The sequence below is a fragment of the Periophthalmus magnuspinnatus genome, chromosome 8, assembly GCF_009829125.3.
Source record: "Periophthalmus magnuspinnatus isolate fPerMag1 chromosome 8, fPerMag1.2.pri, whole genome shotgun sequence".
NCBI lineage: Eukaryota > Metazoa > Chordata > Actinopteri > Gobiiformes > Gobiidae > Periophthalmus > Periophthalmus magnuspinnatus.
The window spans coordinates 16,160,198-16,174,006 of record NC_047133.1 but is presented as its reverse complement, the minus strand read 5'-3'; the positions used below and the strand labels follow the sequence as shown (position 1 = coordinate 16,174,006).

Below are 13,809 nucleotides of genomic sequence, written 5' to 3'. Positions count from 1 at the left end.
AAATATCTTACATTTTTAATCTGTACCTCTACATTTACACTTTAACAAATGGACACTTGTGTGAAAATACATTTTTACTTTAGATTTTTACTCTTTAAGTACATTTTTAAACGGGTACTTTAATACTTAAGCAGATTTTTTCATGTGATACTTTTACTTCTGTATCTGTACTTACTTTAACACCAGTACACATTGACTTGTGAGTATAAAGTGGGACGGGTTTGGACATTTTCACCAAACTATGGACGCACTGATACGGCTCTTTATGTCTCCACAACAGGAAACATGTTTATCTTTATGTCCAAATCATAGACTGTATAAAATCGTCTATGTCATCTGTGTCCTGTGTCCTGTGTCCTGTGTCCTATGTCCTATGTCCTGTGTCCTGTGTCCTGTATGCTATGTCCTCTGTCCTGTATGCTATGTCCTATGTACTGTTTCCTGTGTCCTATGTCCTCTGTCCTATGTCCGGTGTCCTGTGTCCTGTGTCCTATGTCCTATGTCCTCTGTCCTGTGTCCTGTATGCTATGTCCTCTGTCCTGTGTCCTGTATGCTATGTCCTATGTACTGTTTCCTGTGTCCTATGTCCTCTGTCCTATGTCCGGTGTCCTATGTCCTGTACCCTATGTCCTGTGTCCTATGTCCTGTATCCTCTGTCCTGTATCCTCTGTTCTATGTCCTCTGTCCTATTTCCTGTGTCCTCTGTCCTATGTCCTCTGTCCTGTGTCCTATGCCCTATGTCCGGTGTCCTATGTCCTGTACCCTATGTCTTGTGTCCTATGTCCTGTATCCTCTGTCCTATGTCCTGTGTCCTCTGTCTTATGTCCTCTGACCTGTGTCCTCTGTCCTATGTCCTGTGTCCGCTGCTCTATGTCCTGTCTCCTCTGTCCGATGTCCATTTATACACAGGCTTACAATTTCTGTGTCTGATCCAGCTCATGTATCAGTATCAGTATCAGTATCAGTATCAGTGTGTATATTCAAAACCAGTATTGATGTTGGTTCATCCCTGGTGTTTTCTTGTCAGAAATATAAAGGTAACAGGTTTTTTATGTTTAACTTTTGTAAACGGCCTGGATATGAACACCTCTGCTGTCTCTGTGATTGGGTGGAGCTTGGACTAAAGCTGCTGCTCGTCCAGGAGATAAACGTGACATTTCATTCAGCCTCACCACAACCACATCCTGTTATAAAATTTTATTTTTATCCACATCAATGAGGCACATTCATAGACACCCGTGATATGAGATTTCAGTGGACAGTATTTAAAGCTGGTAATATTCAGTCTGGTGTCAGTTATTTTTACCGAAAAGAGGTTAAAATTATGGTGGAAATATATATTAGATTATAACAGTAGATTAGCAGTGGTGGAAGGTAACAGAGTAAAAGTAGTAAAGTACTGTACTTATCTAGTGTCTGCGCTTTTGTACATTTTAAACTGTGCACTTCTTACTTTTACTTCAGTACATTTTTGAACTGGACTGAAAAGTAAAAGTGTTTTGTTTTTTTTTATTATTGTGTGAGACCTGCTGAAGAGGGTTTATTTTTAAGACATTCAGAATTTGAGACAAAATAAAACAAATAAAACAATTCAAGTGTTTCTGTTGAACAAAATCTTTATCAAAATCACTAAATGGGAGTTGAAGACTCAAAATCTGCACAAAATAGTTCTACTTTTACTCTTTAAGAACATTTTTAAACAGGTACTTTTTTTAAGTCGATTTTTTCATGTGATTCTTTTGCTTCTGTACTTTTTTGCTCTAATAACATAATGGAGTACTTCCTCCTCTGTAGATCAAACAGTGACGTCATGTGGGTCAGACTCTAATGAAATGTCTCCCTCTAGAGGACATGGGTTTCAACTTCACCTGTACCTACGTAAAAGAATGTGTATTTAATTAGTATTTTAAAGTGATTATTTACATGGGAAATGAATTAATTTTAATACTTTTATGCTAAACTAATGAGGGCTGTCTGTGTTATTTTTTTCCGAATTATAATTTTTTTTTGGTACGGACCAAAAATATCAAACACACACACAAACACAATAAAAAACGTGTTCTGATCCCCAAAAAGTGTTCAATGAAAAAACTCACCCCAAAATAAACGTATGTTGTTTGTTTATTTCTTTAATTTTCGAATTGTTTATTTTTCCATTTTATTAATTTTGACGTCACGTGACAACGCCACGCCTCTTCCTCCTCTACGTCACATCCAACATGGCGGCGCCCCGGGCTGTGGACGGAGTGGAGCCAGGGACCGGACAAACTCCGCTGATTCTGCCCGATTCCGGCTCCGACGAGGCGAAAAGACCACAATTTGGGACCCGCTTCCTCACAGACCCGCGACAGGTTTTTCAACACAATGCGTGGTACGTAAAAATGTATTAAACAAAGAAAACAAAAGCCCAAACGTTACATCTGTTTTAATTTCATTGTCCAATAATATGATGATCTGTGTCTTTGAGCTTTCATCCTTCAAACAAACATGGATTTCTAGGTTTACATGTCAGACGTATTAAGTTCTGTCCCATAAATTTAATTATATATATATATTTCTGTGTTAAAAATAAACCCTCAGCCTTTTCAGCAGGTCTCACACAATAATAAGACATACATAAAAATTGAATTATCAGGAGCTAAAATGCATTGAGGCAAAAGAAAACTATCTCATAATGAACTAAAATATAGGTATAGTATATTTGTGTATATGTATGTTTTATGGTATACATGTGTGTGTACATGTATATATATGTATAATGAGTTTGTATCTATGTATTATGTGTTGGTTTTTGTAAGTGTGCCTATATGGGCATGTGCACAATTAATTCATTCATTCAGTAGGGGGAGGGGGTATCTCGATTTTGTTATCATACAAATAAAAAATGCATCATAAATATTTTTACTTTTCAGTTCAGTTAAAAAATGTTGAGTAAAAATTGCAGATACTGCTCTCAAATGTAGTGAAGTAAAAGTAAAACATACCCACTTTTAAATCTACATAAGTAAACCTTTTGGGTATCTTTACTTAAGTACAGTACTTTACTACTTCTTCTTCGTTACCTTATGAATATCAGCATTATCGCTCACTATTGACCATCTCCCTCTGGTTTAAACAGGGACAACGTGGAGTGGACAGAGGAGCAGGAGAGAGCAGCAAAGGAGAAAGTCCTGGAGAACAGCCAGCCGCTGCCTGAGGAAAAACAAGGTGAGTTTTATCGACAACGACATAACGACATTTCACATTTAAAATCCATAGCAAGGTCCAAAAATGCATCTTAAATTGAAGTAAAGATCCCAAATATACCATTCACTTTTGTAAAAAATGAAAACAGTAGCTCAGTTGTTAGAGTGTCAGAGCCACTGATCCAAAAGTTTGGCGGTTTGAATCCCACTCTCAACCTAAAAAAAACAAAAAACACAATTTGTTGAGCGTCCGATCCACTTACCTACAGGTTGGAGGTGTGATTCCAGCTCCCACAGATATTATTACTATTTCTGTTTCGGCCCATTCATCTGTTCAAAAAGGGCACAGCGAGACTGGGAAAGCTAAAAAATATCAGTATTGAATATCAGTATCGGGTAACGTCATTGGCCGATATCGATACTTGAAATTATATATTGCCATCCCTATTTTAAATGAAATAGTTGCTTTTAAAAATATGTTTTGTGAAATCTATAATAAACACAATTGTTCACAAAACTGATTAATGTTCACCATATGTGTAATACAGAAAATACAATCTCTCGTGTTTTGTTCCACACAGAGGAGTTTGAGACGAAGGCAAACGAGTTCTGGAATGAGTTTTACACCATCCACGAAAACCGCTTCTTCAAAGACCGACACTGGCTTTTCACAGAGTTCCCCGAGCTCGCTCCTAAATCCTGTCCCAAACCAGAGTCCCTCCCCGAGCTCACACCTCAGTCCTGTCCCACAGATGAGTTGAACACAGCAGAGAGACCAGAGTACGGCCTGAGTTCAGGGCCCTGCAGGGAAATAGAGGCTCTCACTCTCAGTGACAGTTTTCCAGGAGCCAATGCGACATACAGGATATTAGAGGTGAGCTAATGCATAATTAAAGGTGTATTCTGTAACTTTTCTGTTGGACCTGCAAGTCTTTATAGACATGTAATTTCTTTGCCTGTAATGTTCAGCAGTAGGGCATTAAACTTGTCTATCTCCTTGGCGACAACCAGTTGACATCGCCAATTTGAAGAGAATAACATGCACACAATAAGAATAAGTGTTTTTCAAGATTTATTTCAGTATTTATTGATAGGTTCACAACCTATATTACAGTTCAAAAGAGAAGAGAAGACAAGAGAGAATCCATCATTTATGTTCAATAAAAACTTCTTTAATAAATGCTACAGTTGATATCTTTGAAGCCATACTGTGTAACCTCCTCCTGGCAAAGCAGTAACATCTCCATGGAGACAAGCAGGTGGAAGGTGACACTTCGCAGGAAAGGTTTCATACTCTCTCCTTTCAAAAGTTCATCCATTTTCCTCCCGCTTATCCGGTGCCGGGTCACAATCTAAGCAGGGACTCCCAGTCTTCCTCACCCCAGACACTTTCTTCAGCTCCTCCGGTGGGACTCCAAGTGAGGCATCAAAGTGCACGCAGTGCGGGAAAAAGTACGAGAGGAGCGTGCATCCTTCAAAGGTGGTGACCACAACAGGACAGTAGAACTCCTGTTCTTATATGAGTGTCACACCACAACAAAACCGGTTGCAGCTGGACCGGGTGAAGTCTGAGCGAGGTGCATGGCGTTCCCAGGCCAGCTGAGAGACATAGTCCCTCCAGGGTGTCCTGGGTCTCCCCTGGGGCCTCCTCCCGTTGGGACATGAACACCTCCACAATGAGGCATCCAGAACAGGCACGAGCCTCAGCTGCTCCTCTCCACATGGAGTGGCTCTACTCCGAGCTCCTCCTTTGTGGCTGATCTTAAAAGTCACATGTTGTATTTTTTTGTGTATGTAAGATTCACTGCCCAAATACAAGCAACTATGTTTGATTTTTGTCACTGGTTAAAAATATAAAGATAAATTGTTAATAAAATAAATACAATATAAATAAAATATAAATACTGTGTTTGGTTGAATGTGCATATTTTAAATACTTTAATTAAATCCATTTCCTTTGACAGGTCGGCTGTGGAGTTGGTAACACAGTTTTCCCGATACTGAAAACCAACAAGTGAGTCTCTAAAGTACCTGCAGTACAATGAGATACTGACCTCACTGAATAATCTCACTGAATAATCTCATATTCTCATGACTTTTCTCAGTGACCCTGGTCTGTTTGTTTACTGCTGTGACTTCTCCAATACTGCTGTTGACTTAGTAAAGGTAAGATATTATATTATAGATTACATTCAGTGGTGGAACTTAACAAAGTAAAAGCAACAAAGTACTGTATATAAGTAGATGTTAAAGTGGATACTTTTTACTTTAGTACATTTGAGAGCGGTATTAATACTTTCTACTCCACTACATTTTTTAACTGGACTGAAAAGTGAAAGTATTTTTATTATTGTGTGAGACCTGCTGAAAAGGCTGAGGGTTTATTTTTAACACATTCAGAATTTAAACAAAACAAAAATATACAAATAAAAACACACAAAAAAGCAACTATTCTGTTGTTTCAAGATTCAGCTCAAATCTGATTTTTTCATGTGATGCTTTTACTTAAATATTTTTCCGCTCCAGTATTTGTACTTTTACTTAAGTAATAAAACTGATCACTTCTTCTATCACTGATTATAGCTGTAAGAATTTTTGAATGATTATTAATGACAACAATAATTGGGATATTAGGGAAATCTAATCTCACCCAGTCAAAATGCATTTAATGTTGTCAATCAAAATAATCTCAAATTTAACATTGTGAAATCCCTGTTAATCTGGTAAAGTCGAAGTCTTGACCTGTACCTCTCTGAGTCTTGTACGTCTCTGAGCTCATACTGTCTTCTTCTCTTCAGTCTAATGCAGAGTATGACCCCGGGCGCTGCTTTGCTTTTGTTCATGATCTGAGTGATGTGGATGCCCCTTACCCCATCCCCGACGGGACCCTGGATGTTCTCGTTCTGATCTTTGTTCTGTCTGCGCTGCATCCCAACAAGTATGGATTCTTTGGCTTATTCTCACTCACTTTGATTTTCTATGGGTCTTTTTAAGTTCATAAAGAGTATTATTCTGGTGTTTGATGAGAGGAGGGTTCAGGTCTTTCAAATTGTAAAGTACTGAAGTTGGCCTAAAATTTTCAGGTGAGTTTTGCGTGAGTTTGTTGCATAGACTGTACAAAGAAGTGGACTGAGTGAGTGTGACGTCACCCACAGCGTTCAGCTCCAGTCAAATGAAGCTCATTGAGGCTAGAGCAGTTATAGCGGCCAATTTGGAGCAGAGTCCCATATTTGAAATTCCAACCGCGAAGATCATAGTAACCAAAGAGCCAATCTGAAGTGAGGCTGTTGAAGGTAACGCTTCTTCCCGTCTGCACCACTGGTTTAGCAGCCTTTAATAGCGCTGTCAGTCAAACCTGTTGCTAACGCTAGCAGGAGCAAACTCAGGGAAAGAAGGTACCTGATTTGTCTGTTATTAATGTTCATATCTTGATTTACAGACACAATAGTGAAATAAAAACCCCAGGATCATGTAGAGCGGGTTAATACGAACATTTAAGACCAAAATGACGAGTCTGACAGCAGCAGTTACAGAGAGAGGGGACACAGTTTTTACATAGAAAGTGAATTGGAGTCGATGGTGCTGGAAGTGCAACCATGATCACTTCCTGTTTGGAACGCTGTGGCTAGAGGGTTACCTATGTCCATTTATATATACAGTCTATGGTTTGTAGTAAATTTAGTAGAATTTCGTGAAAATAATAAAATAAAAAATACTTTTACTTTTCAGTCCAGTTCTCTAACATGTACTGAAGTAAAAGTAAAAAGTATACACTGTAAAATGTACTTTAGTATATCTAGAGGTATCTGTACAGTAGTACAGTACTTGACCACTGGCCATTGAAAAAAAAAAAAAAAATCTGATTGGACGAACACGTTTGGTTCTGGTTTGAGGACCAGACTGATCTGTATGAAAACACAGCTCAGACTGGATTTGCCAGAAGCCAGATAGAAATTGGCCACAAAATTGGGAATTAATGAAGGCTGGATTAGGGCTGGCAGTGAATCCAAAGATCAAGAGATTGAGAATCAGTCACGTCTAATCATCAATGATGTAGTTTTATTTTTGAATGGAGAGGTCCACAGCCCGTCCTCTGTCTGTGACATCATGTGATCTGGAGCAGAGGTCAGACTGCGGAGGAAAAAAAACCAAAACATTTCTGTGTTTAATTGTAATTCATTAAAAGTCATAAGCCATTTTAAATCGAAAATCAAAATCGATCAATATGAGTAAAAAAGTTATTTGTTTTTTCTCATATTATCCAGTTCTAAATTTGATTATTACTAAATCAGGATTACAGCAAATACTAACATTTGTACGAAAACCCTTTATATACCAACAGTTAAAATCTACAAAAAAGGATTCTATACAAAAACTGCAGTTAAACCAGGGGCTAATTATGAACTGGGACTGAAACAAAGGGTGCACTCACTTATGTGCACTCACACTTACACACACACTTGCACACACACATCAAAACTGAGATTTAACTGAGACTATGCCTGGACCTAAACCTGGACATGGTCAGGATTAAACCAGAATCAGAAAAGGACCAAACCAAGTCTACATCAGGACAAAATGGCACTCAAATCCAAACCAAACCAGGACCAAACCAAGTCTACATTAGGACTAAACGGGGCTCAAACCAGGACCAAACCAGGACTTTCTGCGTTTGTCAGGATGCAGGCGTCCATCAGGAGACTGGCTCGTCTGCTGAAGCCTGGAGGGATGATGCTGCTCAGAGACTACGGACGCTACGACATGGCACAACTGCGGTTTAAGAAAGGTTAGTGTCCTTTAAGTTACAGATGATTTTATTTTATTTATTTATGTTATTTATGTTGATGAGAGAAAGCAAGTATCTTTTACAAGCACCATGCCTTTTATTAAAGATGTGCTGTGTAACTTTTCAGCAGTGCTACCTGCTTGTTTCCCTAGAGTTTAGGGAGGCACTGATCCATCTTTTTCAGTTCTGATACCGATTTCGATACTAGAGCTTTAAGAATCTGCCGATGCCCGATATCAAATGATACCAGGGACTGAAAACATATTTCTTTTAAACCAAAATAAAACAAGACAAAACGGATCCAGGTGTGTTATGTAGTTGTTATTTATGTCTGACTGCTGCCCCCACGACCTGGCCCTGGAGGAGCAGAAGAAGATGGATGGATTAATTTGTTTTATCTCATTCTGTCATTCAGGGAGGTGCCTTTCAGAAAATTTTTATGTTCGCGGTGATGGAACAAGAGTTTACTTCTTCACTCAAGGTAGAAGTAATAACATAACAGTTCTTACTTCCATTACTTTTGCATTACTGTTACATTATTTACCTGTTACGTTTGATATTCCAGATGAATTACATGACCTGTTCACATCGGCCGGTTTGGAGAAAGTTCAGAACCTGGTGGACCGACGTCTTCAGGTGAATCGAGGGAAGCAGCTGACCATGTACCGAGTCTGGATCCAATGCAAATACCGCAAAGGCCTTGAATGCACCAAAAAGGCCTTGAATGCACCGCAAAGGCCTTGAACGCATCATGCAGATGCAGACACTGAGCTGACGGAAAGGCCCCATAATCGATATTAAAAGTGGTGCAGTTTTGATTGATAATGGCACTATCTCAAACAAACACTCACGGATATTGCTGCTTAACCGATCAGGCATTTTACCAGCGTCCATAGGTGGGCTGTTTGATGGACTTATGTTAAAGCCTATATGCTTGACAATGGAAAGTTACCTTGAATTTTTAAAGGTCCTATATTACACCAAACTGACTCTTGTGAGTTTTAAGTCATGTTCTAATGCTGTTACCTCCTCAAAAACAGACCTGGAGTTGTGTTTTGTTTCATTCACACATGTTAACACTTTATTATTAGTCTGTATACATCTACAAAGCTCACAATACTCTGTTCCACCTTGTGATGTCATGAAGTGGTAGTTTTCAAGTTAACAGCTCCTTTTACTTTCAGTTCAGTAGAGATTGGCAATTCCAGGGCTCCAAATGATTCTAGTGAAGGTGTGTGGAGTTTAAAAACACAGTGGAGCACTTCCTGTATTACCACATGACATCACAAAGTGGAACAGAGTGTTTTCAGTTTGTGAGAAGAACTCAGCCTAAATATGCAGAGTTTGTGTGTTAAACGTGTGAATGAAATAAAACACAACTCCATTTATGTTATGTTTGTGATGAGGAAACATTACAACAGATTAGAAAACAGCTTGACACGGAACCTGTAAAGAGTTTGGGGTTGATATTTAATCTTTAATCTGACAAAATCTGTTTTTTTAATGTTGAATTCTCTCCAAATAAAGATGTTTTTATAGTCATTCATAATTCTATATGTATGAAGTTGGATTTTTCTGTTTAATCCTGTGTAATTAATGTTTGTCTACTGATCTGTTTGCTTTTTGCATATTTAACTATTGTAATCACATTATGCTAGTTTAAAATCGAGGTATAATAGACCAGCTAAACTTTTATGAATAAGCACTGCGTAAAAACATGGAACACAAGGGGCTGGATGGGTGGGCGGTGTATCAGTGTATTGTGCACACATTTGCCATTGGTCCAGACCAGAGATTTGGTGCAGGCGTGGACCGAGCGAAGGTGCAAACTCTTTAACACTCTCACGAGAAAATATGAGATTTGACTGATTATTGTTTACATTGCAAAAAAACAAAACAAAATATGAGAACCGAACCGAATCGATCCGCACTAAACTGAGGCATCCTGACCCAGCTGGCACAACTTCAGAAACACTTTGGCTTCTTCCTCACGTCTGGCAAAAGAGAGACAAGACGCAACTTTGTTTTGGTGGAGCTACAAAGCAAGAAAAGGAAAAGACAAGACGGGCATCGGCGCTGCTTTGGGCATCACTTGGCACCAGGTGGAAAAGTGGTCATCTTTGGGGTCGTGCGCCTTTGTGTGGAGCCAGAGAGCCTCCAGAGACACTGTGTGCGTGATTGTCTTCAGGGGGTGTTCGATGTGATGGGTTTCCCCGCCTAGGTGGCATAGCAGAGCGGGTTCGGAATACCCAGAGTGGTCGCGGCCTCCGTCTGGAATCCACCGGTGTCTGCCTCCCCCGCGCCCCGGCCTTCAGCGTTTGGAGCCCAGGCAGAAAACACGCGAGGGACGGGGCTGTGCGCGCGGCCTGCAGCCAGTCAGGGAACAACGGGGACGACATCAGGCTTAACTGCAGGCCCTCCCGTGGACCGAACCGTGATCAGAGCCAGTGAGTACGTGTTCGGGGTTATGATCTTACATCAGTGATTTTCTACGTGGCACAAACCCATCAACAATCGTGCGGATGCTTCTTTTTGACAGCCGCTAGCATGCTAACGTTAGCTAGCGTCTGTGTGCCTTACAAAAACAGATTTTCACCGTGTTTTATTATGATTATTGTGTCTATAGATGTCGCTTGAGCCCACCTGTGCTCTAATGAGGAGATGTTATGTGTTTAGGAACCGATTTAAATTCATTTTCTTCTCAAATTGCGCTGATGTGCTAAATCAAAAACGTTAGCATAAATGTAGCGATGCTAACAAGAGCTGTGTGATTGGTAATGGGCTGCTCAGATATATGCAGATTATTAACGTTATTACTTAGTTTTAGACTTAATGTTTCATATTTATGGTTCAAAGATGACCTAAACACATGAGATAGTGTAGGTAAAGCCACACAAATCTTGTTTATATTGAGACAGATGCTGCTTTTGACCATAATTAAACGTGTGACTCTAAACTTACATAGATACCGGTTTGTTTATGGGCTTGTTTTTAAAGATTACACCTTTTGTACAGTGTTACATTTTTACGTTTTGTGTTTCTTCCTCAGCTCTGGGCTTGACTGGCACTCCTTTGAGCACTGTGACCTTTCCATAGCTCTCCAGTGCCATGTTACTGCCTATAATGCCAGGGCGTTATCACATGATGCTGTATGATGTATCTGAACTATGCATAATATGAAGCTACAGCACATACATGGCCTTCTCTGAGACTTGTACTTGGATTTAGTAACTAGTTTGGAGCCTAGTTAACCTCCTAAAGTTAGTGAGATGAGTTAACACAAAAAACAGTGCCAACATTATAGTTAGTTTTATTGATGGAATTTTCCACATGCATATAGCTAAAAACAGGCATGACTCATCACAATGGGTGCCTTTGAAAATGTGATCTGTCACTCCCTGTGGAACGTATCAGACTGCACAATGCACTCCTCCTTAATGTTATGGCTGCTAGGTTAATCTTATTCAGATCGAAATCGCAATTAGGAAATCGCAAAGGCTGTCATTTGAAGTACCATAATTTCCTCCATCACAATCTTCTGTCCTTTTCTGCATAAAATCTGCCAACTCTGTGGTCTAGATCTGTACAAGCACGTTTTGACTGTTAGTTCATACATAGGCCTGAAATTGGGGTTGATGATTGAAACAGACCTATTGCGCTAAATGTACTTTTCAGAGCTTTTAGCCATGTTGTAGTTGTTTCCTTCTCATTTACCCTCTCGAAGTTGTTTTTGGAGTGATTAGTGCATGTTTGAGTAATCTTTAACTGCTTATTTTCAAGATGCCATTTTTATGATTAACCCCGTTTTTTAGAAACCTTTAGGAGAACCACCGTGAAGGAGAGATCCACTCCCGTGGACTTAGCCAGGACTTAGCCAGGACTTAGCCAGGACTAAGCCAGGACTAAGCCAGGACTAAGCCAGGACTAAGCCAGGACTAAGCCAGGACTAAGCCAGGACTAAGCCAGGACTAAGCCAGGACTAAGCCAGGACTAAGCCAGGACTAAGCCAGGACTAAGCCAGGACTAAGCCAGGACTAAGCCAGGACTAAGCCAGGACTAAGCCAGGACTAAGCCAGGACTAAGCCAGGACTAAGCCAGGACTAAGCCAGGACAGGCCGAATGTGTCTAGAACTAAGGCGCATCCATTTGTCGATACAGTTCAAGTCTGTAGAGCCAGAGTCCACTCGAGACCAAAGGACAGAGGGGCCTCATCCAGGACAAGGGAGGGGTTGTCAGCCAAGTGAGGTCCACAGAACGGGATCAGGGCAGAGGAGGGTCCAGTCATCACCAGACGGGCAGCAGCAAGGCACCTGAAACAGGGGAGTGGGACAGACAGTCCCAGGGCAACTGTGGCTAAAATAGTAACTTGCCACCACTCAGTGTGGAGAGCATGAATGATGCTCTATAAAGAGCCTTTGAATACACCCAAAGACACAGCAGTATTCACAATGTATAAATCCAATGCATTATTTTTATTATTATTGTTAAAAATGTGAACATTGCAGCTGATGTCATCAACATGCCCTGGGGATGTGATGCCAACTGTAGGCACTGGTCTGTCTGAGGCTTTTTAGACTTTAATTTAAAGCATTAGCATTATCCAACAGTTTTTCAGTGAGTCACTCTCACCTTTTTGTGTTAAAACAAACTCCTAAACAGGACCATGGACAGATTGATCAGAGGCTCCTGAAAATGTGCTCTTTAAATCACTTTTGGATTTTTTGAAGAGTTTTCAGACGATCTTAAAACGTTTTTGTCTGGTGTTTACTGTGTGTGCATTGTGTCTCCATGGAAACATTTCACCATACACATACATGTAGAACACCCCCAGCATGATGCCATTACAAAGTATCAATTTAAGTCAAATCTAATCGCAATGCTCGTCAGACAAATCTTAATTCGATCTTTTCCCCAAATTGTTGGGCCCTCTTCCTTAATCTGTGCCTTGTCTTTGCAGCCATGATGGAAGAACTGCACAGCCTGGACCCCCGGAGACAGGAGCTGCTGGAGGCGCGCTTCACTGGGGTCGGCGTCGCTAAGGTTTGTGTCACCGCAGATGATGTGGAGGTGGAGCTGTGTGAACTCATGTCAAAGTGCTTACAGTCACAGGTTTTAATGAATAGGCCTGTCACGATAACACATTTTCAAGTGAGGGATTGATTACTTGGGTGACAGTGGCTCAGTTGGTGTGTCCTTGGGTAAGACGCTTAACCCACCTCACCCTCAGTGTCTGCGTACACTGGTGTGTGAATGGGTGAGGTGGTGGTGGTTCCTGGATATAAAGAGCTATGTAAAAATGGGACCGTTTACCCTTTACTTTTATTTCTAGCATGACAGAACACATAATAAACAACAAAACATGATTCAGTAATTTAAACAAATGCAGAAAACTATCTGCCTCTGTTATATTACCATTTTATTCAATGTATATACCATATATATCCCCTCTGTATTCCATTTTCAGTTATTACTTTACCATTTCAGTTACTTTGGCTTGATTTGCATAGTACAGAGTTCACAAACTGATCTCTTCATCCCTGTATCTAATAACAAAAAACATTTCCTTGTATTTATTTTTTAAATATCTTGCTGAAGAAATAGATGACAAATGATAATATATTTGATCTAATTCACACCACTGACGCAACCTCCCTAAAAAAAGTTTACTCCCAAAAAACTCCATGTACAAAATATTTTTCCGCCCTATTGTGCTTTTGTCTCTATAGTTCTCATCTCTGACCCCTGTGGATCATTATGCTATAATTTACACATTTTAAATGACAAAAACGACTTGATGAAAGAAACAAGTCTGCTGACTTCCTCGTTAGAAAACTGCAG

General features: G+C 40.0%; 2 protein-coding genes across 5 annotated transcripts in view; both read left to right on the top strand.

Moving 5' to 3' along the window:
- The window catches only part of tlk2 (tousled-like kinase 2), a 97,243-nt gene that overhangs the window by 61,799 nt on the left and 21,635 nt on the right, over positions 1-13,809 (top strand). The window contains exons 1-2 of one of the 4 annotated variants that reach the window (XM_033970762.2): positions 9,757-10,418; positions 12,929-13,011. In XM_033970762.2, the coding sequence (XP_033826653.1) occupies positions 12,931-13,011 (81 nt within the window). In that variant the 5' untranslated portion in view covers positions 9,757-10,418; positions 12,929-12,930. Of the gene's footprint in view, positions 1-9,756; positions 10,423-12,928; positions 13,012-13,809 lie in introns of those variants that run through there. The other 3 variants (XM_055223621.1, XM_033970763.2, XM_055223622.1) reach the window with 3 other exon arrangements.
- Positions 2,220-9,523, top strand: mettl2a (methyltransferase 2A, methylcytidine). The gene is made up of 9 exons (XM_033971637.2): positions 2,220-2,371; positions 3,119-3,207; positions 3,767-4,059; positions 5,150-5,199; positions 5,291-5,351; positions 5,984-6,123; positions 7,865-7,971; positions 8,387-8,452; positions 8,537-9,523. The coding sequence occupies exons 1-9, from the start codon at positions 2,220-2,222 to the stop codon at positions 8,713-8,715; spliced, it is 1,137 nt and encodes a 378-aa protein (XP_033827528.1). The 3' UTR covers positions 8,716-9,523.